The 25,714-nt window shown below is 38.8% G+C and overlaps 1 protein-coding gene across 1 annotated transcript in view; it reads right to left on the bottom strand.

Moving 5' to 3' along the window:
- Nucleotides 1-25,714, bottom strand: part of RFTN1 (raftlin, lipid raft linker 1) — a 129,026-nt gene that overhangs the window by 58,645 nt on the left and 44,667 nt on the right. The window contains exon 4 of the mRNA XM_063128553.1: nucleotides 12,753-12,861. Coding sequence (XP_062984623.1) covers nucleotides 12,753-12,861 — 109 coding nt within the window. The remainder of the gene's footprint in view (nucleotides 1-12,752; nucleotides 12,862-25,714) is intronic.

Here is a 25,714-nt window from a genome sequence, read left to right as displayed (position 1 = left end):
TAGATTTTCTTGAACTGCTCAGAGAGCTTTTGCTATTGGGCAGTATAGAAACGTAATAAATATAATGAACAATCAACTTCTTCTAGGTATTTGTATACTATCTTCCTATACAGAAGATGCTTAATCACACAGAATGAAAGCACAGTTTATTCTCACTTATAACTGGGCTATGATATAATTATTTTCATTTGTATCAGTCTTTGTCCTATGAATCTTGAGAACATTTTCATTGTTGGGTGAAAACATCTGTGTAGTTTTAAAAACTATATGCTACAAATGGTTAAACAGCTAAATAACCATTACAATAAAATACCAGGACTTGATAAAATACAGACATTAAAAGCCTCATTATATGCTATCAAATTCCTGGGAGTAGATGAAAATCTTAAAAGTGGCGCTGAAAATATGACAACATTGGGACCAGGTGGACCTCAGTGGGGAGAGCATTCCACAATCGGGGGGCCATCACCAAAAAGCCGTCTCCCTTGTTGCTATCAATTTGCACTTGGAGGAGTGCACAAGAAGGATGCAGACAAGCTGAAGCATGCTCAGAGTAGGGCAACCAGGATGATCAGGGGTCTGGAAACAAAGCCCTATGAAGAGAGACTGAAAGAAATGGGCATGTTTAGCCTGGAGAAGAGAAGATTAAGGGGAGACATGATAGCACTCTTCAAATACTTAAAAGGTTGTCACACAGAGGAGGGCCAGGATCTCTTCTCGATTCTCCCAGAATGCAGGACACGGAATAATGGGCTCAAGTTAAAGGAAGCCAGATTCCAGCTGGACATCAGGAAAAAAATTCCTGACTGTTAGAGCAGTACGACAATGGAATCAGTGGGGGGGCGGAGCTTGGCAGCCTGAGCGATGGCGGGTTTCTTCTGAGGCTCTGAACGGCGCTTGCCGGAAAAGGCAATTATCTCTCTTTTAATGGGCATAAATCTTTGAGCAACTGATAGAAAATGATTATAAAACCAACAGGAGCCGGGAAAGTGGAGAGATTTGGAGAAGGGAGGTGAGATGAACTGTGATTAATGCAATGTCTGTCTAAACGGCAACTCTATTGAAAGTGAAAGTAAACGCTGACTGACGCAGTTTAAAAAGAAGGAATTTATGTTTGCTGGACATTGATCTGTGATATAACCTCTCATCTTTATCTCACATGGGAACGATTGGAATGCTGGCTTTCTAAGGTTAAAGTGGTTGACTGGATTTATTGGCGTGGCGAGAAGGGGGGTGAAGGGGTGAAAAAAAGCTGCATTTGGCATTCGGTGAGGGAGATGTGGGATGTGAGAGACTTTGAGTGATTAAATCTGATCCCCTCTAGTGAATGCTGTTGTGAACTGGATTTTTCCCCCCTCCTCGTGAAGAAGGAGCTGTGAGTGCTATATAATAGAGAAGCCAGCATAAGTTGTTAAGGAAGAGAGTTGGACTCTAAGATTTATGCCCTACCCAGAAGGGACCCATGCCCAACGTTAAAAAAAAGATCAAAAGTTGGGAAAAGCTTAATAAACAAAAAAAGAAACCTTCAAATCATAATTTGGCTTACCTCTCCTTCCTGGGAAGTACAGCCCCTGGAGTTGAACAGGAAGAGGAAGATATAGACCCAGTCTCTTTGGATACAATACCAAATAAAGAAGGAAACATGGCAGAAGGGGGGAAAGAAAGTGGTAGTAACCCTCCCTCTTTAATGGAAATCAAGGCTATTATAGCAGAAAATAACATGATTATTTTTAAAAAAATGGATCAGCAAATGAGTGAATTCAGAAAACAAATGCGTACTATTATGGATAAAACGATGGAAAATTCGGATAAGATCAAAAAGATAGAGGCTAAAGTGGATCTGGACCAGAAGAAACAAGAGGCTTTCGAAAAATCAACTAATATACAATTTAAAGAATGGGAATTGCGTTTGATCGCCTTGGAAGATCAATCTCGTAGATCTTCGCTTCGAATAAAGCAGCTGAAGGAGACGCAAGGAGAAGATCTTAGAGAAATTATCGTGAACTGGTTCAAGGAGCTGACGCCTGACATTCCAATAGATGGATCGGATCTGGACCGAGTCCACCGTGTGGGGGGGAAAAACTACAAAGGGACTAGAGACATATTGGTGAAATTTGGCAACTATTACAAAAAAGAGCAAATTATGAAAGAATTGAGATCTAAGGTTCAGATACAGTGTAAAGGTAAACCAGTGCAAATTTATAATGATCTTTCTCAACGCACATTAAATTGGAGACGTAGTCTTAAACCAATAACGGAAACATTAATGAAGAATAAAATTCCTTATGCATGGGGTTACCCGGTTTTCTTAAGATTTACATATGGGAGGAGGGAATACAGAGTAACCTCATTGGATCAAGGTAAAGATTTGCTGAAGAGGCTGGGTCTGGATGGGGAAGCAGATGGGGCTGGAGTGGGTGGGGGAGGGAATGAGGCTGGGACATCTGGAGAGTAAGAGAATTGTTAATTATGTTGGAGATAATTGCAAATAAAAATGCTAATATAGAGACCTGCCGGCCAGGCACAGCACTGCCTCCCCCCTCCCCCTTTAAAGTAGATGGCTGGAGTATTAGACTCACGGGGATATGGGGGGGGGATTAGAGTGGGGGGGTGGGGAGGGGGGGAAGGTAGGGGAGGAGGGATCGGGGTAGGAGGGTGTGGGTTTTATGTATGGAGTTTGTGTTTTTATGTAAGCAAGTTTGAATTGCTGAGCACAAGGGATCGGAAGAGATTTCAAAAGGGTGATTATGGATAAAAAGATAAAGGTATCAACACTCAATGTTAAAGGTTTAGGGGCAGTCGTGAAAAGGAAGAGAATAGAACAAATGCTAAATAAAGAGGGATCAGATATTATAATGATCCAAGAGACACACCAAGGCTCCGAGAATTCGAATATGATAAAATTAAAGTGGTTAGCCTATTATGAAAAATCATTAGGGACATCAAAAAAAAATGGAGTGGCCACTTTGATATCAAAAAAAAGTGGGTTTATATTAGAAGAGGTAAAAAAGGATGATAAGGGTAGATATCTTATGTTAAAAGGTAAAATTGAGGGAAAGGTTTATACTCTGATTAATGTTTATGCCCCAAATGAGAGGCATAGAGAGTTTTTTATAAAGCTGTTCAAAGAAATAGAAGAATTTAAGGAGGGGTATGCATTATTAGCTGGGGATTTTAATATGGTTATGGATAATAAAAGGGACAGGTCAAATCCCACTAATGCTGAAAAGAGGAACAATATGACTATATTGAATAAATTAGTAAAAGAAAATGATTATTTAGATTCGTGGCGCTTACTTTACGGGAATAGGCCTGGATTTTCATACTTTTCCCCAGTTCATCATACATACTCCAGGATAGATTATATATTTGTTTCAAAAGATTTTGCAACGAGGATTTGTAAAATGGAAATGGGGGTAATAAAAGTAACCGATCATGCCTTGTTAAGTTTAGAATTTACAGTTAAGAAAGATTATAAAGAGGCATATAGATGGAAGTTGAACACAAAGATATTGAAATACAATAAAATAGTAGATAAAATTCGGAAGGAACTGTCGGAGGCATGGGAAATTAATGAAAAAGGAGGAACAGCTGGGTCAGTCATTTGGGACACCATGAAGGCTGTAGCAAGAGGAATCTGTATTAGAGAAACATGTAGTTTAAAAAGACAACAACGTGCAGAACAGGAAAAGTTAGAGATAGAAATTAAAAACTTGGAGGAAAGATATTGGCGAAGTAAAGATAAATATAAATTAGTGGAAATACAAGCTAAGAAGAAACAATTAGAAAACTTAAATATAGAAGAGATTCAAAAGAATTTAATGTATATGAAAAGGGAATATTTTGAAAACAGTGATAAGAACTCGAGGTTGCTTGCCAAGCTCACACAAAAAGAAAAAGGGAGGAATGGGATAGAAACGTTGAAAGATAGTCGAGGGAATTATTGTCATGCAATGAAAGCTAAAATAAAAATTTTTCAGGAATTTTATCAGGAATTGTACAAGGGTAAAGAAATTCAACAAGAAAAGGTGGAGGAGTATATTGGAAGGTTTATAAAGAAGGAAATAAAATTAGAATATAAGGAGTTAATGGAGTCAGTAATAACTCAAAGAGAAGTTGAAGAAGTTATTGATAAGTTAAAAGTGGGTAAATCACCAGGAGCAGATGGTTTGGGTCCAGAATATTATAAGGTCTTCAAAGATTGCTTAGTTCCAAAATTAATGGAACTTTATAATAGGATATTATCAGGAGAGAAGATACCTGAATCATGGGAACATTCAGTGATAATTCTGATCCCAAAACCAGATAAAGATTTGACTAATCCTGATTCTTATAGACCTATTTCTTTAATAAATCAGGATGCTAAAATTTTTACATCTATTATGGCCAAACGATTAAATAAATTTTTGGCAGAATATATAGGAGCAGATCAATGTGGGTTTGTGGTAGGAAGACATATGCATAATTTAGTGGGTAGAGTTTTAAATGTAATAAATGTAATAAAAAAAGCAAATATTAAGGCAGGTATTATGGCATTAGATATTTTTAAAGCTTTTGATTGTGTGAGCTGGCAGGCACTAAAGAGTATTATAGATAAATTGGGATTTGGAAATAAATTTAAAAATGTAATAGAACAGTTATATTCCCAAAATACGGCGGTAGTGGTGATAAATGACGGACTTACTGAAAAGATACGACTAGCCAGAGGAACAAGACAAGGATGTCCGCTCTCGCCGGTCCTTTTTGTAATGGTTATGGAAGTTTTGGCGAAGGCACTAAGGGAGGATAAAGAATTAGAAGGAATTGGAGAGGTAAGGGAGATAAAGCTAAACATGTTTGCGGATGATACTTTATTGACCATTAAGAATCCATTAAGAAAATTAGAAAGAATTAAATATCAGTTGAGGGAATTTGAGGAAATTACAGGGTTAAAAATAAATTGGTCTAAATCAGAGATGATGTTGTTTAACTATACTAAGAAGGAAGAAAAGGATTGGGAATTTAAGGGGATGGAATTGAAAGTTAAGAATGAGATTAAATACTTGGGAATTAAAATTACAAAAAATCTAGAGAATTTAGAAAGGGAAAATTTAATGAGGTTAAAGAAGGAGGTATTAGAGAAATTGGAGAAATATAAAAGATTAAATTTATCTTGGTTTGGGAGAATAGCTTTGATAAAAATGAAGATATTAGCTAAAATTAATTTCGTATTTAGGATGCTACCTATAAAAATATCAGAAACCGAGATAAAAAGTTGGCAAAATATTATTAATAAATATTGTAATGGAGAAAAGAGAGCAAGAGTGAATAAAAATAATTGGTACCTAAGCCAAAAAAAGGGGGGAATGGGTCTCCCAAACATAAAATTATACTACGTAGCAAATAGATTAAGACATGTTGTAGAAGCAATTATGGGAGTAGGAGATTTATACTGGATGGAAGAAAAAATCATAAGTAAGGTAGAGATGAATTTGGAGAATGTTTTTTTTAAAGATGGAGGAAGAAAATGGGTTGGAAGTATAGATAATCCACTCCTGAGGACTCAATGGGAAATTTGGAGCAAATTTAAAGGGAAGCTGCTTCCGAGCAACTCTCCCTTAGCACCGATAATAATGTTAAAGAATTTCCCAGAGGATCTAAAGGGTAGATTATGTAAAATATTAAAAGAGAAAAATAAAATAAAATTAAAGGATTGGGTAAGAGATATTAAAACAAGAGAAGATATGGAAAATTTGTTAAAGGAGAAGAAGCTATCTTGGCTAGAATATGGTCAATTAGAACAATGGAATAAAAAGTGGATTAAAGATAATAGAATGTGCAGAAAGATGACGAGGTTTGAAGAATTAGTAGTAAGTAAGGAGAAAGGAAAAGGAGGTAGTATAGTTTCAAAAGGATTAATGAGTGAAATATATAAAATATTGTTAGAGAAGGAGTTTAGAGAGAATACAGAGAAAGTGATTTGGGAATCAGATTTGAAGATACAAATAGGGCGACAGAGCTGGGAGGGACTATGGAAACAAAGAGTGTTGAGAAGTTTATCAGTAAGAATAAAGGAGAATTATTTTAAAATTTTATGGAGGTGGTACCTAACCCCGGTTAGATTGAACAAGATAAGTGATCAACATTCAGCAAATTGTTGGAGAGGATGTGGGGAAAAAGGAACGTATTTACATATGTGGTGGCAATGCAAATATGTACAAAGATTATGGAAGATGGTGTTCTCAGAAATTGAAGAAATAGTGGGAATGAAAATAGAACAAACACCAAAAATAGCATTGCTGTCACTATTTGAAGATATAAAGTGTGGAAAAGGAACTATAGAGCTGATATCGAGTTTGTTGGTTGCAGCACGATTGATGATAGCTAGGAACTGGAAGATCCAAGGGGAATATTCTATTGAGGAGTGGTATAAAGTAGTATGGGACATAGCCATTAATGATAAACTGACATGTAATATTAAGTGGAGAAAAGGCGTAACTAAAATAAATGAGTTCGAAGGAATTTGGAAACAGTTCCTAGTGTTCGTGTTTACTAAGGGAGATGGGAAACCACCATCAGAAGAAACGATTAGATTTTGGACTCAAGAATGATCCCGAGGTGGGGGGTGCACTTTTATGTTAAGAATGAAAATGTTGTAGTGTGATAAGGCATATGTAATAGTTTTTGATATTTGTACTCAACAATTATTCAATATGTATGAAGCAGATATTTGATGTATTTCTTTTTCTTATTGTGTTTGTTTCAATTATATTTTGGAAATGTTCATTTATGTTTATATAGTGTTGAAAATGAATAAAAATTATTAAAAAAAAAAAAAAAGACAATGGAATCAGTTACCTAGGGAGGTTGTGGGCTCTCCCACACTAGAGGCCTTCAAGAGGCAGCTGGACAACCATCTGTTGGGGATGCTTTAGGGTGGATTCCTGCATTGAGCAGGGGGCTGGACTCGATGGCCTTGTAGGCCCCTTCCAACTCTGCTATTCTATGATTCTATTCTAGGATTCTATGAGGGCCTCAGATGTTGATCGTAGTGTATAGATAGGTTCATATTGGGAAATGGGTTCTGTCAGGTATTGCCTGATCCTATAAAGCTTTATAGGTTAAAAACAGCACCTTGAATTGGGCTTGGAAACATACAGGGAGCCAGTGCAAGCAAGCCAGAATTGATGCTATATGCTCAGACCTTCTAGTCCCCAGTATTTTGCAAAACCTGCAGCTTCTGAACAGTTTAAGACAGGACAATGGAGCTTTCCTTCTGCAAGTTCTGCTGACCTGCCTCGTTTCAGGAATGAGCATTTCCACTTGTTTCTGGCTGCTCCTGGAACCACTAGCTTCCCACTGTGCTAGCATTGGATTCTTCTAGTGCAGGCAACGGAATGGATGCTTCCCCTACCTGTGGAATACACTATGTTATCACTAGTAAAATAAATCTAGCAAATCACAGCTGTAACGTTTTAAAAATGTAGCTATATTATCTTGGAGAGATTAGATGTTCAAGTTCTAATCTAAACACTTCCTCCACCAAGTTTACTGCATTTCTTACTGAAAAGAAATGTTATGTCTGAAGATTTCCTACAATTCAGAAAGTTAAAGCCCATACATCTTTATGTCATTGTTTTTTTCACTCACTAAAGCTTGAGTTTCTACAGCATATCTCAGGTTGAAGAACCATCCAAAGCAATAGACGTCCATTAGATCTGAGTTATTTCAGGGTATGACAGGGAAAGGTATTGATCAGCACACAACATCAGACGATGAAAGCTATCAGTGCAACAGTGATACTACAATCATATACATTTCACATTCAAATTTAAAACTAGAGTTACGTAGGTAACAAACTGAAGATGATCTTATCTTCCAGCCGGAATTCTCTCAGACACACGTACATACTGTTTCATTTATGGCTACAAATGTAGAATTAAAGAAAAGAAGCAGCAGCAACAAATGATGAAGACAAAAAAGTCACTTAAAAATAGCTCTAAAGCCATGCCCTCATTCATGGTTTTTTATACTTACAAAATGAAGGGCTATGGGAAAAATAACAGCAGCTGAATGTTTGAATATATACCTTGATAGATTAGAGTTGTGCAGGGCAACATTTCGTTCATGAACCAACAAACAATTCATTGTCTGATATCTCACTCTCACCTTCAGTTCACTAATATTAACAAATTAAGGTTTTATAAAGTGGGTAGCCTGACCCTGTTGACTACTAGAGGCACTGTAGCACAACCAAGCAGAGGTTTTTGCCACCAGTGATCATTGCATCCTATACAGTTTGGTCCTATTGGGCTTTGTTCCCAGAGGAAAAATGGATGAGAAGAAAAGGGCCATTACAGCGAGGCTAGGGAAAACATCGTCTTGCCCTCTTCTCAGTCCAGAAAAGCCCTTTCCCAAGTACAACAGAACATATGTTCAAAAATAATTTAGCAACAAATCGATTTGTCAACTATCTTATTTGCTGAAACAAGGATTATATTAAATGAAGCTGTAATTCACTGGTCTATCTTAATTGTACGGGTATCAGTCATTTCTCGAACTCAGTGGGAGAGTTCATAATTCAGCTCCAGTTCAGCCTCTACACTCTGTGCTAGGATAGATCTCTGTCTGGAACCCTAGAGCAACCTTCTTCAACCTGGTGCTCTCCAGATGTTTTGGACTAAAAACTAAGCATTCCTGACTGTTGGTCATACTGCCTGGGTTTGATAGAAGCTTAGTCCAAAATATCTAGAGGGTATCAGGTTGAGGAAGGTTGCCCTAGAAAGCTGCACTGAGATACTACAAGTCAGGCTAAATGAATTAGTATGAGGCTAGAAGATCCATTGGATTGGCTTAGTGAAACAATATTCCTTATATGCTTCAAGCATCAATAGTAAAAAAGCAGGTTCTATACCATAGGACAGTCTTTCCCAACCTCGTACTCTCCAGATGTGTTGGACTGCATCTCCCATCATTCCTATCCAGCATGACTGTGCTGGCTGGGAATGATGGGAGTTATAGTCCAACACATATGAAGGGCAACAGGTTGGGGAAGGCTGCTGTAGGGTATACATTAGATCAGAAATTTTTACTAAAAAGATTCTAAGAGGGGTGGTTTTGGCAGCTAAAGTATGTTTTAATCCATCTTTACTTTCAAACATTGCAGCTCTCTATGCAGGACCTGGATTAAAAAAACAGGTAGAAAAATCAATATGTACTAATACAATATAAGCAGATGTTTGCTTAAAAACTCTCTAGTCTTCAGAAAATGGCTGGAAAGCTGAGACACTGTACATCTATTTTTACTTTGGTCAGGAAGATGAACCTTAAAAAAAACACTCACTGGGACAAAGGATTACAAAAACAAATCAAGTCCTCTCGGGACTCCATGAAATACTTTAGCTACAATCCCAGAGCTGGTATCTCAACACCAAAATCAAACTGCAGGGTAGAAATGAAGACCAATTTGGTTTTTTCAAAATTTAACTAAGAACATATGTTCTTCTTCACACTATTGTGCCCAATACACAGTATATGATATTTTCCACAATCCTTTGTTTTATATATGCTATCAAAACTTTATTGCCAAAGACAACACGCACAGTAGGACCACTCCTGTCCAGTATTATTGTTTTATTCTAGATCATATCTATGTCAAGTTCCTTAAATAAAGAGATGGTTTCTGTTTGCTTTCTAAGTGTGTGGAAAACAAAGTCTCGAGTTAAATGCTTCAAGAGAGGCCTTTATTATAAAGTGTAAAGAAATAAACACAGAACTGTTCTTTTGTAGAGTCATTTTAAGAAAAGGAAAATAATGTTCCTGAAGAATGGGAATAATTTCAATGAGTTTCAGCTCACTAAGTCAAGCAAAGCGTTTGGATAATAAATAGCATTTCAGTAAGGTCATTCCAAACTTTTCTATTTGAAGACCTTAAGCAATTTTAGTTACAATTTTTCTCAATTTTTTAAAACAATCTGTTTAGGACAATTTAAATATACACAAAATAAAATACATAATTTGTCCAAAATTGTGAAAAATGATTGGCTTATTGAAAAAAATGTTGTGCAGTGTGGTAATAATGCATTTCTAACAGGAATGTTATTTTTAAGCTACTGAAAAATAACAGCATTATCACTCACACCATGTGCTAAATGTAGTTCTTGCTGGATCAGAAGCAAAGAATTACACATTTAAACAATTAATCCCAAAGTATGGAACACAAAGGAAGTTTAATTAAATAGACCACTGCAAGTTTAATGAAATGTTTTTGGTACAGTACCTTAAAGGAAATCTAGATGATGATGATGATGATGATGATAATAATAATAATACATTTAACTATTTTGCGTTTTGATGAAATAATATTCACTGTAGAACAAAATAGTTTTTAGATATGGCAAAAGCTCTTTTTCAGCTGTTAAAATGCATGCATGTTCCTTGCATGAACCCCAATTTATTTTGGGTCTTCCAAGAAATTAAGATGAAAGATATCCACAAATTCATAATATATTTTAGGTCTTCTGCTACTTTATCTATCATTTTTGCCCTTAGCTGGAGACTGAAACTAGACTTGGCTTCTCCGTGTAAACTACTGGGAAGTTTACACGGTGGGAAGGAGGAACATAGTTTTTCTCTCAAGCAAAACCTTTATAACACTGGTCTCAAGCCCCTTGGCCTTCAGCCACTAAATCTGGCATTTGTTTAGGAGAGGCTAGGGTCTTTCTATCCTCCAGTTCTCATTAAATGCAAGTTGCTGATGAACCAACACAAAAGCCCACACTACACACAACTAACAACCACATTCAAAGGTCAATTTTCCTCAAAGCCTTCAGGACAAGATCATGATTTCAGTAATTCCCCAAGTGACTGTAAAAAGGCAGAAGATTAATCTGGAGAAGAAGAAAAATCTTTGAAAGCTGTACACACACACACACACACACACACACACACACACACACACACACACAGTATGTAGTTGCAAATAGATGAGGAGATCCATAGAATGCACTAGCAGCTATGTACGAAATCAAGGGAGGAATGGCTGCTGATATGTAACCTGAGTCAGGTAGAGAAGAAGCACATTATTCATAGAGGATATTGTTATTGCTCAACACCACAGATGGAGATTTTGAAAGTGTATTTTTAAAACTTGTCAGTTTCTACAGTCATTAATTTGCCACACATAATTAACACTTACAAAATGCTTTGTGTGTGTGTGTTAAAAACACCTGTTTTAAAATGATACAGTTAATACCAATTATGGAGCTAGCAATGATACTCCTGATTATTAATGCATTTATTTCTGGAAATTATTTTTACCGCAATATTTGATAGAGCTTTCCAAAGGAAGCATGTCGCCCTGCTTAAAAACTGAGAGCTTTCCTACACAAGGCATTTTCTACTCATAGTTGTTTATGGGTTATTTAGATGACAATGTGACCCTCCGGTTTAATTTCTGTTCTAAAGACACTTTCAGCGAGTTTTCTATTAGAGGAGGGGAAATGTGGCATTTAATTGTAAAAGTGAACAAGTTTTGGTATTTGTGCTACTCTGCTAAACCATAGTGCCATGTAGAGGTTATGTAGCAGAAAAGCAAGAAAGTGCTCAGATCTCAATTCTGTGATGGAACCGAAAATAGATACAGAGGATTAACAGTCTAGTGCAGAAAAGCTCTGAGTAAGGCACTTGTCTGGATGCTATTAAAAGGGGGGCAGGGGGAGAAAAGGATACTAGACTAAATCGATCTTTAGTCTATTCTGGTAAATTCTTAAAACAAAAATAGCAGGTTCTTTCAGAAAGCAGACAGAAACAGAAGCAGGCCTCCCTCTGCATTCAGCTGGACAATGAAATTGTGTCCAAAAAGGCAGTCAACAGCTCACAGTAAGTGCTCCACAGCAGCTACTTCACCATCTAAGATTGCCCTGTATTTTATTTGCTTGAGGCTGGCTGGGTTGAAGACAGGACTTGTGGATGCAGGCCAGAGTGAAAATCACTTCTCTGCAATTTGTCTCCAGCTTACTTAAAGGGAAGGATCCAGGAAGCAAAACACTGGTTCTTCATTTGCTTGCCCCTGCAACACCCTAGAACATACCTTCGCAGTTTGATTTAATAATGAACCTCCCCAGAGTATTACATATTACAGAAACTTGCTATAGTTTTTGGCTAGTTACCAGTTAACAAAGTCAGGATGGAATCTTGCCATGATCATACAATTGGCTAGGGATGAGATCGGAGCAGATTTTTAAATTTCTCATTTGCATTTTGGATACTGTTGGTGATGGCTGTTTGGTTTTCAGCACCACAACTGATGCTTTGGAATGAACAGGAACTATGGGTTGAGTGCAAGAAGGAACTCCCCGCGAACCCCAGTTTGGGGAGCACATCAGGGGACTGGGAAACAGTCTATTATGGTGGCAATCATCCATATCTCCAGCTTGGGATGGCCATACGCTGTGGGACTAGCAACTTCATCCAGCTGCTCCTGTCTCCCTGGATTACCCAACAGTTGAGCGTAACAATTCATATTTGAAATAGTCACTTGCCCTTGACCCTGCTTTAATATAATGAATATATGTCCCTTTTTCATTCTAGCTAGTATCTTACAAATTTTTAGAATTCATTTAAGCAAGACACATGAGTTATCAGAAAGATGACACAACAGTTTCCATAGTTTTTGTTTTGTTTTGTTGGTAAATGACTGTAGCTTACTATTCACAGTTCCAAAAATGACTATTTGTGTTGGGTTATTTTGCAAGTGTTTTGCTTCTACTTACTTTCTTAATAAGATCTGGCATCTTTGATTTATCTGGAAGATGATCTGAGGAGAAGCAACTTTCTATCTCTAAAGTATTCCCTTCACAGATAGCATCATTTTTCAAGGATCTGAAAAGAAAAAGAAAAAAAAGCTCTTAACAGCAGATGACAAGGCACCCAAAATTATGAAGTTCTTTGCAAAGCTCACTCAGACATTAATCCTAGGGGCTGACTTCATGGCAATGTAATGAAAATCGCTTCCACCTTTTTTCTGCTTCATACTGATTTTGGATCTAATCCAACAGGGTCCCATGGAGCTGAAAAAAGCGGACTATGCCTATCTCAAACCACATGGTTACAGCAGTCTCACTGCAGTCTACTGCGCTTTATTATCCGACGGTTTGGGCGGAGTCCCAGCAACCTACATGAATGTCATCCTGGGATCCTTGTTCCCCCACCCTCCCTCTATCCTGTCCCGTCTCCCTCTATTCCCTGCTCTATGAAAAGGGAAACTTGGAGAGGGGAATGAGACAACTTCTGAAAAAAAGCATAGCCTTCTGTCTGGAAACCTGAGAAGCCAGCTGCCCACCAACAACTGCTAGCTCATTTTCCCTCTAAATGATAGTGGAATGTATCCTAACAACGCTTCCCTGTTATTAGTCAAATGTTGATATATCTGGAAATTTATATATCTACATACTGAAATATCCACATGGATATATTTATACATCCTTAATCTACATGATGATATATCCACACACTGATATAGCTATGCATCCTTATATCTGTAAATCCATACATCTACATACTGAAATATCTACACGGTGATATATCCACACATTGATATACCTATATGTACTTTTGTGGAAAAGCAAAATATTGCTTTATCGATATAGCAATGTGGTTGTGAACAGGTGATGTTGCTGTCTTGTTTTGGGTTGTAATTACTGCTTTATAAGTACTGTTGCGATGTAAGGATATAAAGATGTAAGGATGTTAAGCGTGTAAGGATGGAACGATGTAATTGAAGGAAATTGCTCTGATACTGGGAGTAGCTACTTCAGAGGGGAGAACTGCAATTTAATAAATACCTAAGCCACGCAATAGCGATTTAATGCTAAATGGAAGTAATGTCCCTCACTGGTATAGAAATGCTGAACTGAGATCCAGCAAATTGGAGGAGTAGAGAATAGAGATAGATAACAATGTAGTGAGTGCTGAAGTGACAGCAGTGAGAGGTATAAACATAGGCAAGGGGAAATAAGTAGAGATAGTTCTGACCTCTGCCTTACCCCACTACAAAATGGGGGCCAAAAACAATTGGGGGGACAAAGGCGGGAACTACTTGACTTCAGTAGCTGAGGTCATGGCCAAGCGAAAGATACACCCCAGGGAATGCCTATCATGCCAACTGTAATGCAGAGGAATACAGCACACAGCTGCTGAACCGCATGGGAGCAGAGATAAAGGGGGGAAATGGAGTAAAAGTACTCTGCAGAAAAGTGTTTTTCCCCTAAAATAACCTCTGGCATGACCACGGAGCAGCTATGACATCATGTGCCCCAGAAAACCTCAAAACACTCCCACTCCACAGCTAATCACCTGTGAAGACAGCCTCCTAGTTTCTAAAGTACCAAAAATGGGAAGCACTGGACAATACAAGAAATTATAAGTATCTATGGATTTCTTCAAAAAGAAAGAAAGAAAGCATCTTTTGAAATGGAATGCTAAACTAGAACTTGATATTTAAAAACACCACTAATATATTTTTCATATTTCACATATTCTGTGCCTAAGTTTAAAATAATTCAAATCCTTTTTTCCATTCACTGCCCTCATAAAATGTTAACAATCACATTAAACCCTTTTCTTGTATATAGGCATCAAGGGGGGCATCTTTTTTAAAGGGAAAGTTTAATAAAATACTATCCTGTTTTCACATACTGCCTTGAAGCTGAAGTCCTGCTTTTTTTTTCACACCATCAGAAATCACACTTCTTGATTTACCATCCAAGAACAGGAAGAAGAGCAAAAAAACTGCTGCTATGGTTTTGAAAGAATTGTAAGGCACTGTACACTTGAGCCAAAATAGTAGCTTAATATTAGCTAAACAGCATGGAGAACAAAACATAATATTTTAATTTTCCAAACCTATCAGTACCAGCTGTCAGACATTCATATGCCTGCTCACCACAGATGAAGATGGTCCCTAGGTATTTCCTAAGCTTCTAACACATTCAGAACCATGAGACTGGGAAGCTGGAGAGTGAAAATAACTGTTAAAGCAGCCCAAGATTGAAGTGTTTCCTGTGGGACATATATATAAAGTCCCCCCCCACCAAATAAGATATCACATTTTCATTTACCGTACATACCCTTTACTTTTGCTAAACCTTTGGGATAGCACACAACATGGAACAATTCATATGCTGACATTAAAAGGGGAAGGTTCAATTCTTTTTCTGCTTACAAAGGATCCATTAATTTCCATTTTCGGAGGAAGGGTGAAATAAGAAGTAGATGATCATTTCTTCTTTTCCCATGCTAATTAGTTGTGCAGTGAAATGGGGCTACACACACTCAAAACAAGTTTCCCAAAACTTGAGGGACTCCTCAGGTATGCAGGGAAAAAAAAACCCAAAATGGACTGAGAAAGACTGATTGTCCACCAGGATGAAATGAACGTTGATGTTTTCAACTGAGAAACAATGGAGGGAGAAATTTGTTTTATCATGCAGTCAGAACCAGAATAGACTTCAAAGATAATCTAGCCAACCCCCCTTTTGAACCAGGAAATTAGCTGCTGCAACATCTTTGAAAGGATGCTGTAGCAACAAACCTGTGCTTAAAAACATCTAATGAAGGAAAGTCCACCATGACTACTTAGTCTGTAAATCTTACACTGCATGAATAAAACATATCATAAAGAATGTGAATGCAATATGCCTTTTAAAACTATTCACAAATTCAAAAAGTCATGTCTATGTGGAGAGCCAAATATATTCTGAAACCATTACCCAAAACAACTTCATAAAAAGCTTGCTATATAGTGGGTTTAGGGCATGGGGAGGAGATACTAAGACGACAATTTATTTGAGAAATTTGGCAAAGCAGTTTCAGGCTTAAAAATGAAGTGCCACTTGCATTGTGCCTTGAAGAAAGGCTTCCAATACTATGGAACGCAGGATTGGGGGGGGGGGGGGGGAGAGAAAGCAGAAGTGTCTCCTATTCTTCTATATAGTGCCAAAAATAGAACCAGGATGACATGTGCAAGTTCTATTTCAGATGATACAGAGAAGCGCAGGGAATAGGAAGGATAAGGCATTTGCACTTCCTGATTCCCATACCGCACTGCATGCCAAAATGACTGAAGCTTAAAGTGATTTTAAAAAGTGATTTTAAAGTGATTTGTGGAATGGCACTGTATTTGTTGTTTTATTGTAATTTTGTTTGTTTTAATCCCTGTAAACCACTCAGAGAACTTCAGTTATAGGGTGGCCTCTACACTGAATTCATGAAGTAAGTGCAGCAGGAACTAGGCATAGATGCTGATTATTATTATTATTATTATTATTATTATTATTATTATTATTTATTTATATAGCACCATCAATGTGCATGGCGCTGTACAGAGCAAAACAATAAATAGCAAGACCCTGCCGCATTAGAATGTAATGATTTTATTACATTCTAATAAAATCATAATAAAGCAATAAGGAGGGGAAGAGATGTAGGTGTACCGTCCTACAAATGACCCAATTCTACTGCCTTACTATTGATGTAAGGGAGATGCACTTTATTTGCAAACTTTGTATACTGCTTTAAGAGCTTAGTTTAGCTTAGTAGCAACTTAACACATCTTTTAATAAGGTGAAACTATAATTTGTATCTTATATATATGTGGCTTCAGTTACACCCCCATTAGCTAAATCCAGATTATATTACTATGAAGATCTCCTTGTATTTATTTATTTAATTTATTTATTAAATTTATATACCGCCCCATAGCTGAAGCTCTCTGGGCAGTTTACAAAAGTTAAAAACAGTGAACATTAAAAAGTATACAAAATTTAAAACCATCAAAATATAAAAACAGCAGTATAAAACAACAATAGTTCTGGGGTCCATTCAACAAACAAACAAACTTAGCATATGTTGTTAAATGCTGTTAAACGCCTGGGAGAAGAGAAAAGTCTTGACCTTGTGCCGAAAAGATAACAATGTTGGCGCTAGGCAAGCCTCATCGGGGAGATCATTCCATAATTGGGGGGCCACCACTGAAAAGGCCCTCTCCCTTGTTGCCATCCTCCAAGCTTCCCTCAGAGTAGGGCTGCCTTTGAAGGTAGTTCAGAAACTTCAACTGCTGCAGAACAGACCTGGCAGAATGCTCATAGGGGGGGGGGGGGTGAGAAGTTCTGATCATATTACACCAATACTATGCCAATTTAATTGGCTGACTAGTCATTTCCAGAGTTAATCTAAAAGTGCTGGTATTGACCTTTAAAGCTCTTAATGGTTTGGGACCCAATTTCTTGAAGGACCATCTGCACCTATATGAATCTGCCCAGGCCCTGAGATCACCCTAGCAGGCCCTGCTCTCTAGCCCACCTCAAAGAGCTAGAGACAGTGGTGGCTGAACAGCTGTGCAACCCTCTCCTTGGGAAGTACATATGTCTCTTTAAGGGGCAATTTTTAAATGAACTTTAAAAATATTATTTAGTTTAGGGTTGGGTTTTTTTTAATTGAGTTCTAATTTTATGTTTGTTTGTTGTTTTAGCTGCTGCTAACTATTTTAATTCTTGGTTTGTTTTAACTGTATTTCACATGTATATTGAATTAGGTTTTTACCTTTGTAAACATTTGCCCTAAAAACACACACATGTAAAGTCCAGTGAAAATTCAGCTCATTCCTGCTTTTCTTACCAAATGTCTGAGTTTGCACTTTATTATACATTAAGCAAGACTACTATTGCAACACCACATCAGTAGTTTGGTTATTTTCAGTGTCTCATGACAGTTTTACCCTACTGACTGTTATAAAAAGTCAGAACAAATTATCTCCTCACTAATGAGTAGGGTTTTTCCTGGTATACACAAGATACTTTCAATTGGAAATACCAGGGGGTGAACCAGTAAACATCAGAACATTTTATCACATGAGTGTTCTGCTCTTCCACTAAATAAAAATAAATGCAATGTATGCAAGTTTTCTTATTTTATTCCTGTAACGCCCCATAAGCTAAGAAATAGTGAGTTGCCAAGGTTGTCTATGGAGGTTTATAGCTGGGATGGACTCTTACATATTTATTATTAGCATATTTATATATAGCTTCTCAGTTGGAACAAATCCTGAAACAGTTTACAAAATAACAACACACAAACACCACACACTCTAATATAGCATGAGGTTGGTACAAAGATAACTCATAGCTGGGGGGGAAAGCAAAGTAAACAAATACATTTTCAAAAAATGCCTAAAACATGCCAGCGTTCAAGCCAGATGTACCTCAGAGGGGAGATAATTCTCCCCTCTGAGGGGGGCACCACTGCAGAGAAGGCCTGTCTCTGTGCTGACACCAAACGAAAGCCATAGGTCATGGCACAAACAACAGGGCCTCCCCTGAAGATCATAGCGGCCTGGTTGGTTGGTATAGGGGAAATGTTCCATGAAGTAACCTGGTTCGGAGTTGTACAGGGCTTTGTATACTAATACCAACACCTTGAACCTAGTTCAACAGCAGTCTTGTAGCCAGTGTAGATCCTTTAGCGCAGGCATAACATGTGTTAAGGTACCCGTCAGTAACTTAGCCACTGCATTCTGTACTAGCTGCAGCTTCAAAACCAGCTTCAAGGGGCACTCCAAATAGAGCACATTACAGTAATCCCATCTTGAAGTTACCAATGCATGAATCACAATAGCCGGACTATCCCTGTCCTGGAAAGGGTGCAGCTTAAGATCTTTAGTAGGTGCACCTAACCACAGAAGTCACTTGCGACTCCAATGACAGTGCTCAATCGAGGAGCACTCCCAACCTATGACCCTGTTCCTTCGGGGGATGTACAATCCCATCCAGAGCTGGTAATTTTTGCACCTAGGAACCACACATCTACAATGCCTCCATCTTTGTCCATTACAAATTTGTACTCTCCTCTTTCTCTTCTGCCATTTCACTGGCCAAACAGCAGTACTACTCAACGTTGATCCAGTCAAATGCTAGGCATCCTCAGCGGCTCTTTGCGTCCTTCAATTCTCTTCTGAAGCCTAATCCACCATCTCTCCCCGCCTCTCTGTCTGCTAATAGCTTTGCCTCTTTTTTCAATGCTAAAATCCAAACTATTTGCTCTGATCTGGCCAGCTCTGCTCCTCTTCCAGTTCCTGTTCCTCTTCTGTCAGTTCCTCCTGCAAATTTCTCTGCGTTTCCTTCGGTCTCAGCTGATGAACTGTCTACAGTACTGCGCTCTTCGAAGCCTTCCACTTGTTCTCGTGATCCGATTCCTTCTCACGTCTTTATCTTATTCCCGCTATCCTCCCATCCTTGCTTCATATTATTAATTTTTCTCTGTCCTCTGGTTCATTTCCTTCTGCTTTTAAACATGCTACAGTCTCTCCTATTCTCAAGAAACCTACTCTTGATAGGCTATCTCTGTCTAACTACCGACCTGTCTCTTTATTGCCTTTTGTTTCAAAGACCCTGGAGCGTGTGGTCTACTCTCGTTGTCTTGACTTTCTTTCTAGTAACTCTGCTCTGGATCCTTTTCAATCTGGATTCCGTCCTTTGCATTCCACTGAAACAGCCCTTACTAAGATCACCAATGATCTCCTTACTGCCAAGTCTAAAGGCCTTTATTCCGTTCTTATTCTCCTTGATCTAACTGCAGCCTTTGACACGGTTGATCATGATCTTCTCTTAGATTCCCTTCATGACCTTGGACTTTGTGGCTCTGTCTATAACTGGTTTGCCTCCTATCTTGCGGGTCGCTCTTTCAGCGTGTTGGCTAATGGCAGCTCGTCTTCCTCCTTTCCCCTTTCAGTAGGGGTTCCGCAAGGCTCTGTGCTTGGCCCGTTGTTGTTTTCTTTATACATGTTGCCCTTGGGTAAGCTTATTCAATCTCATGGCCTCCAATATCATCTGTATGCCGATGATACACAATTATATCTCTCATCTCCGGAACTTTCTCCTGATGTTCACGATCGTATCTCGGCATGTCTTTCAGATATCTCAGCTTGGCTGCTTCATCGTCGTTTGAAACTTAATATGGCAAAGACTGAACTGCTTGTTTTTCCTCCTAAACCTTCTCCTCATCTCTCATTCCCTCTTACTGTCAATGATGTTACGCTTACTCCGGTCAAGGAAGCTCGTAGTCTTGGCTTTATATTTGATTCCTCGCTCTCCTTTATTCATCATATTGAGGCAGTAGCTAAATCCTGTCATTTTTTCCTGTATAATATTGCCAGGATTCGATCATTTTTGTCTGTCTCTTCTGCCAAGACTCTTGTTCATGCACTAGTTATTTCTTGGTTGGACTACTGCAACCTTCTTCTCTCTGGCCTTCCTTCTTCTCACATCAGTCCGTTGGTTTCTGTCCACCACTCTGCCGCTAAGATCATCTTCTTGGCTCGCCGCTCTGACCATGTTACTCCACTTCTGAAATCTCTTCATTGGCTTCCAATTCACTTCAGAATCCAATATAAACTTCTCCTGTTGACCTTCAAAGCTTTTCACGGTCTAGCTCCTTCCTATCTCTCCTCTCTCATCTCACACTATTGCTCCGCTCGTGCTCTTCGCTCCTCTGATGCCATGTTTCTCGCCTGCCCAAGGGTCTCTACTTCCCTTCCTCGGCTTCGTCCATTTTCTTCTGCTGCCCCTTACGCCTGGAACGCTCTTCCAGAACATCTGAGATCCACAAGTTCAATCGCAGCTTTTAAAGCTCAGCTAAAAACTTTTCTTTTTCCTAAAGCTTTTAAAACCTGATGCTGTTTGGACTTTATACTGTTAGTTTTACCCTACCCTGTGCTTGTTTACCCTACCCAGTGCCTGTTTGCATTCTCTTCCCCTCCTTATCGCTTTACTATGATTTTAATAGAATGTAAGCCTATGCGGCAGGGTCTTGCTATTTACTGTTTTACTCTGTACAGCACCATGTACATAGATGGTGCTATATAAATAATAATAATAATAATAATAATAATAATAATAATAATAATAATCACGGAGATTCAGATTCAGCTTATTGGCCCTCATCCAGCCCACCAGTGTGTCCAAGCACCAATCTAGGTTCTGCATGGCCTCTCCTGATACAGATCTAATGGAGAAATAGTGTTGGGTTTCATCAGCATACTGATGGCACCTTGCCCCAAATCCTCCAGTTACCACACCCAGTGGCTTCATATAGATATTAAATAGCATTGGAGACAAGATAGCACCTAGAAGCACCTCTCAGCAAGACTTCCAGGGGGTTGAGATACAGTCTCCCAACACCATTCTCTTGAGCTAGTCCTGTAGATAGGAGCTGCACCATCACAGAATATGTGCTCTCATATCACAGTTCCACTAAGCTATTACATTCCCCATGATCCTGAGGACCCAAAGAAGTGACCTTTATCAGGAAAAATAGGTTTGTGTCAGGTGCACATAAATCAGATTGAAAAGTACAAACAGCAATTCATTAGCATTGGATTTTGAAAGTTCAATTCAAAAAAGCTAAGAGCATCTTACTAAAGGAACATTAGAAAGAGGAAGAACTATAAAACACAAAACAACGTATCAGTGTAAAGCTATTGAAGATAAGTTCTTCAATTACTTGTACGGACTTTGTTCTCACATAGGTAAATTTGAAATAATCCCTATAGACCAAGATGTGTTGAGCAGTTATGCAAAACACAGGAAAGTAATTATTGAAAAATCGGAAAACCAGATGACAGAGAGAGGTGGCCATAAAGCCTTTCTGGACTTCTGAACGACCTTTTACTAAGCTTATTTTCAACTCTCTAAAAGATAACAAGCTTTCTTATCGTCGCTCATATACTGGAAGAGAATCATCTTACAAAGGAAGCATGTAATCAGTTGCCACCCACTAGCAATTCCTCTTCTGCAAGGGGCTTTCCTGAAAGTGTAAATCAGTATGAATCTGTTCTCTCATGTGAGAATCACTGTGAACAAACAGTCCCAAGAATAAACCTCACATGTTCAGCTTCCTTATACCTGTCACAAAAATTCCCCTCCATGTAGTTCTGAAATTTGCTCATCATCCTTTAGTATTTATTTAGTAAATTAAGCATTTCTTGGAACTCAAGCTTGCCTTACTTCAAGCCCCATCCCTGCACATTTAAATGTTATTTCTAGATATATGAAAAGCAATGGAGACACAAAGTGATAATGAGCCAGTTTTGCTGAAACCCTTTGTGACTTCATAGCTGTGAAATGGTCAGTCCAAGTGGAGTATATAATCTCCTATTTCCATCTAAAAGTATATTTCCCTACACTTTCCTAAAACTCTTTTGTTCATGAGCTTGCATTGGATTGCTCATAGTTCACCTTTTTGTTGTTACTGAACCCCTGTAACGTGTTATTCGGTAGAATCACACTCCCCCCCCGACCCCCCAAACAAAGTAAAAACTGGTAAGCCAAGTTCCCGGCCTTAACAGGGAGCGATGAATTGTGGAGGTGAGCTGGCCAGCAGTGAAGTGAGAAGGGCTGGTAAAGAGCGGCGGCACAGAAATCGCAGTGGCACAGCTCCAGCAGCAGCATCTCCTTCCCAGGATGGGACTGCTGAGCCAATCAGTGCGATGATGGGGCGGGGCCAAAGAGGCGGAGCCAGCAGAGTGAGATCCCTCCTTTGTTCTGCCTCCAGTTCAACCTGAGGCTCCCAAAGGCAGACCTCCCATGTGGCTCCAGGATTGCAGTTGCTGACTTACCCACCCGCTCCCGGAAGTAAGATGTTTTTGCAGTGGCAGAAGTAGTCGCCAGCTAATGGGGCTGGGAAGGAATTTTACCTACGCACCAATTGGCAAAGACTGTGCAGGGTTTTTAGCCTCCCCCATTCCAAGATTAATTCCATTGTAAATAAATTGATCTGGACTATGAGTAAATTCCTTGTGGATGCTTCATTTGATAACATTTGTCACAACTTACATAGGTGTGATAGGCACTGGGCTGGATCCATTGGTGAGGGGGAGCAGGATTGGGCTCCCTGCTCCCCCACAGTGAGGATTCCTGTAAGGGATCTCAGGGACGTGGCCCATTTTTTTTTAAAAAAACCACCTGTATATTTTGTTATAGCTCCTGACGAAGGACAGTATATCCGAAACGTTGAGCAGAGCATTTTTGGATTTAAATAATAAAACAATTTTTAACACGATCATCAAGCACCAGAGTCTATCTCTTCTTAGTTTCCATGCCATTTGGTGCTATTCTTCCCTACACAGACAAACACCCATGACCAGACCAGCATGGGGGGCGTGAGCTGGCCACATCCATGGGGGTGGAAAGGGATTCACATTAGCAGTCTGCGCCATGGTGTGCCCCTGGCCCTTCCAACCACCACCTGTGCTCCTGGCAGGCGGGCCACAGGAATTGGTCAGCAGACAGGCAGGCCAATTACAGGATCCACGCCTATGCCACTGCCAAGCCTATTCAAGTGAATCAATAAAAGTTGTGACCAGCTATGCTTCTACGTCTATTTGTTCTCATCTCTTCATTAGCTGGACCCAATTAAGTGCTCCCCACACAATAATTTAACAAATGCAAAAGTTTGTACTAATTAATAATTATAATTCAAATCACAGAATAACCAGAAAACTAAGCACTTTCATAAATGTAATTCCAACACTTGGTTAGCTTTTCCATATGGATCTTGACGTGTGAGTGGGGAGGTAATAATAATATGCAGAATCCTGAAGGATTTTCCTGGAACCTTTGTTGAGGAATTGTTCTAAAGTATTAGCATCATGACACTAACTTTGAAATCCGGGCAGAATCTACACTACTGCTTTAAAGCGCTTTATAACAGTTATAAAGCGCTTTAACTGCTTTAAAGCGCTATGAAACTGTTATAAAGCGCTTTAAAGCAGTAGTGTAGATCCGGCCCCAGAATGGAACTCTAAGCTACCATATTTAAGTGCTGTACTGTATGAAAGAGAGGTATAAAGATTCAAGGGGGCAGGGAGCAAAAAGACATTGGAAGTGTCTTTTTGCTCCACTGAATAAACACACACAAAAAACACAATTTCCTCTACATTTTTTAAAACAAGATAGTTTCCAAGGTAAGAGGATTTGCATATGGTGATATTCTAATGTGTGCATCAGGAAGGGGCTGTGGAATGAGCTCCCTAGAGAGGTTCGCCTGGCAGCTACATTATACTCTTTTCAACGCCAGGTAAAGACCTTTTTATTTTCCTAGTATTTTAACAGTTTATCCTCTTCTTTTTTAAACTTTGCTGTTTTAAATCTGTATTTTAAATCCATATTAATCTCTGCATTGCTCTTCGGTTTTATCTTGATTGTGCTTTTATACTGTATTTTTATACTGTGTTTTTATACTGTTGTTTGTTCTGTACTTCGAATTGTCTTCATGGTTTTAATTTTTGTGAACCACCCAGGGAGCTTCGGCTATTGGGCGGTACAGAAATGCATTCAAGCTGCAAAAATTTATTCTTAAGAACTTAAGAAGAGCTGTACTGGATCAGACAAAAGGAGTGTCTAGTCCCACATTTTCTTCCACCAGTGGCTAACCAGAAGCCTTAAAGGCAGACTAAAAATAATTTTAAACAGAACAAAATAAATAAAAATACGGGAAGCTTACAAGCAGGACATGAAGAAAATAGTACTCACCTGCCCATGCAACAAGTATTGGGAGGTATACTGTCTCAGCTACTAGAGGTAATGTATAGCTATCATGTATGTATGGCAGATGCTGATAGCTTTACCCTCCATGAAATTGTCTAATTCCCTTTTCAAGCTGTCCCAAGTTGGTGATCATGAGTTCACCTTGTGATAGTGAATTCGATAGTTTAACTGCACTGTATGAAGTAGTACTTCCTTTTACCTCTCCTGTATCTCCCACCATTCAGCTCCATTTCGAGTGACCCATTTTTTTTATCGAGTTGTTAGGAATATCACAATTACCACTGAAACATTAACAGCACCAATTATGACCATTCGTTCAACTAGAAGGCAAATATTCCTCTAAGTAAGATTACTCAAGAGATCCCTTGCTAACCTGTGTCTCAATTGGAAGCCCAAAGACCATTTAAAGTCTGTCAAATCCTCACTAAAGCTTCTGCATCTGCATCTTTTCTTCCCATCAATGTAGCTGATCATACACACTTGGTATAACACTGGAAAAGTGGGATGATGACCACTTTTCTATGAAAAAGAGGCAATGCTGGCTTGGGGGAGGGTGTACTACCAGGAGAATGCCCCCCTCCCCTGGGTCAGGTCTACTCTTAAAATCCTGGACATCCCCTTGCAAAGTCAGTAATGTGAAGTGATTTTCCTTTTTTTTTTTTAAAAAAAAAGAATCTTCTTGGTGCTTTAGTGCTATTCCGATGGAGCGTCTGACACCGTGTTCCTCTTCAATTCCCGCCACGTTGTACTCCTCTTACATGATGTTTTCACTATTTTCCCCATTCTGTCTGTCTCTTGGGTCAGTTTCATCCCCATTCTTGTTGGGGTCACTGCAGCAACCCACCAACCTGGGTTCCACATAAATTAGATGACTGCCGTGTCATAAATGAAAGGGGAAGTGGAATAACCGGAAGTGGATAGCATTTAGATATCTGTGGCTACAAGCTTGTCAACAGACTTTTTTGTTGTTGGTTGAAGTAATGCAATCTGTTATCTTTTGGGTTCTGTGTAATATAAAACATAGTTATGGTAGGCAAATAGCTCTGGTCAACAAGGAGCTTGTTTAGCAGAAGAGAGTGTATGCAATTTTAGCCCTTAACCAAAACTTCTGATAAAAAATTGGATTGCTAAGAGCT

The sequence above is a fragment of the Elgaria multicarinata genome, chromosome 1 (genome assembly GCF_023053635.1).
Source record: "Elgaria multicarinata webbii isolate HBS135686 ecotype San Diego chromosome 1, rElgMul1.1.pri, whole genome shotgun sequence".
NCBI lineage: Eukaryota > Metazoa > Chordata > Lepidosauria > Squamata > Anguidae > Elgaria > Elgaria multicarinata.
Note: the sequence above shows the minus strand (reverse complement) of the source record. Positions and strands in the feature narration are given on the sequence as shown.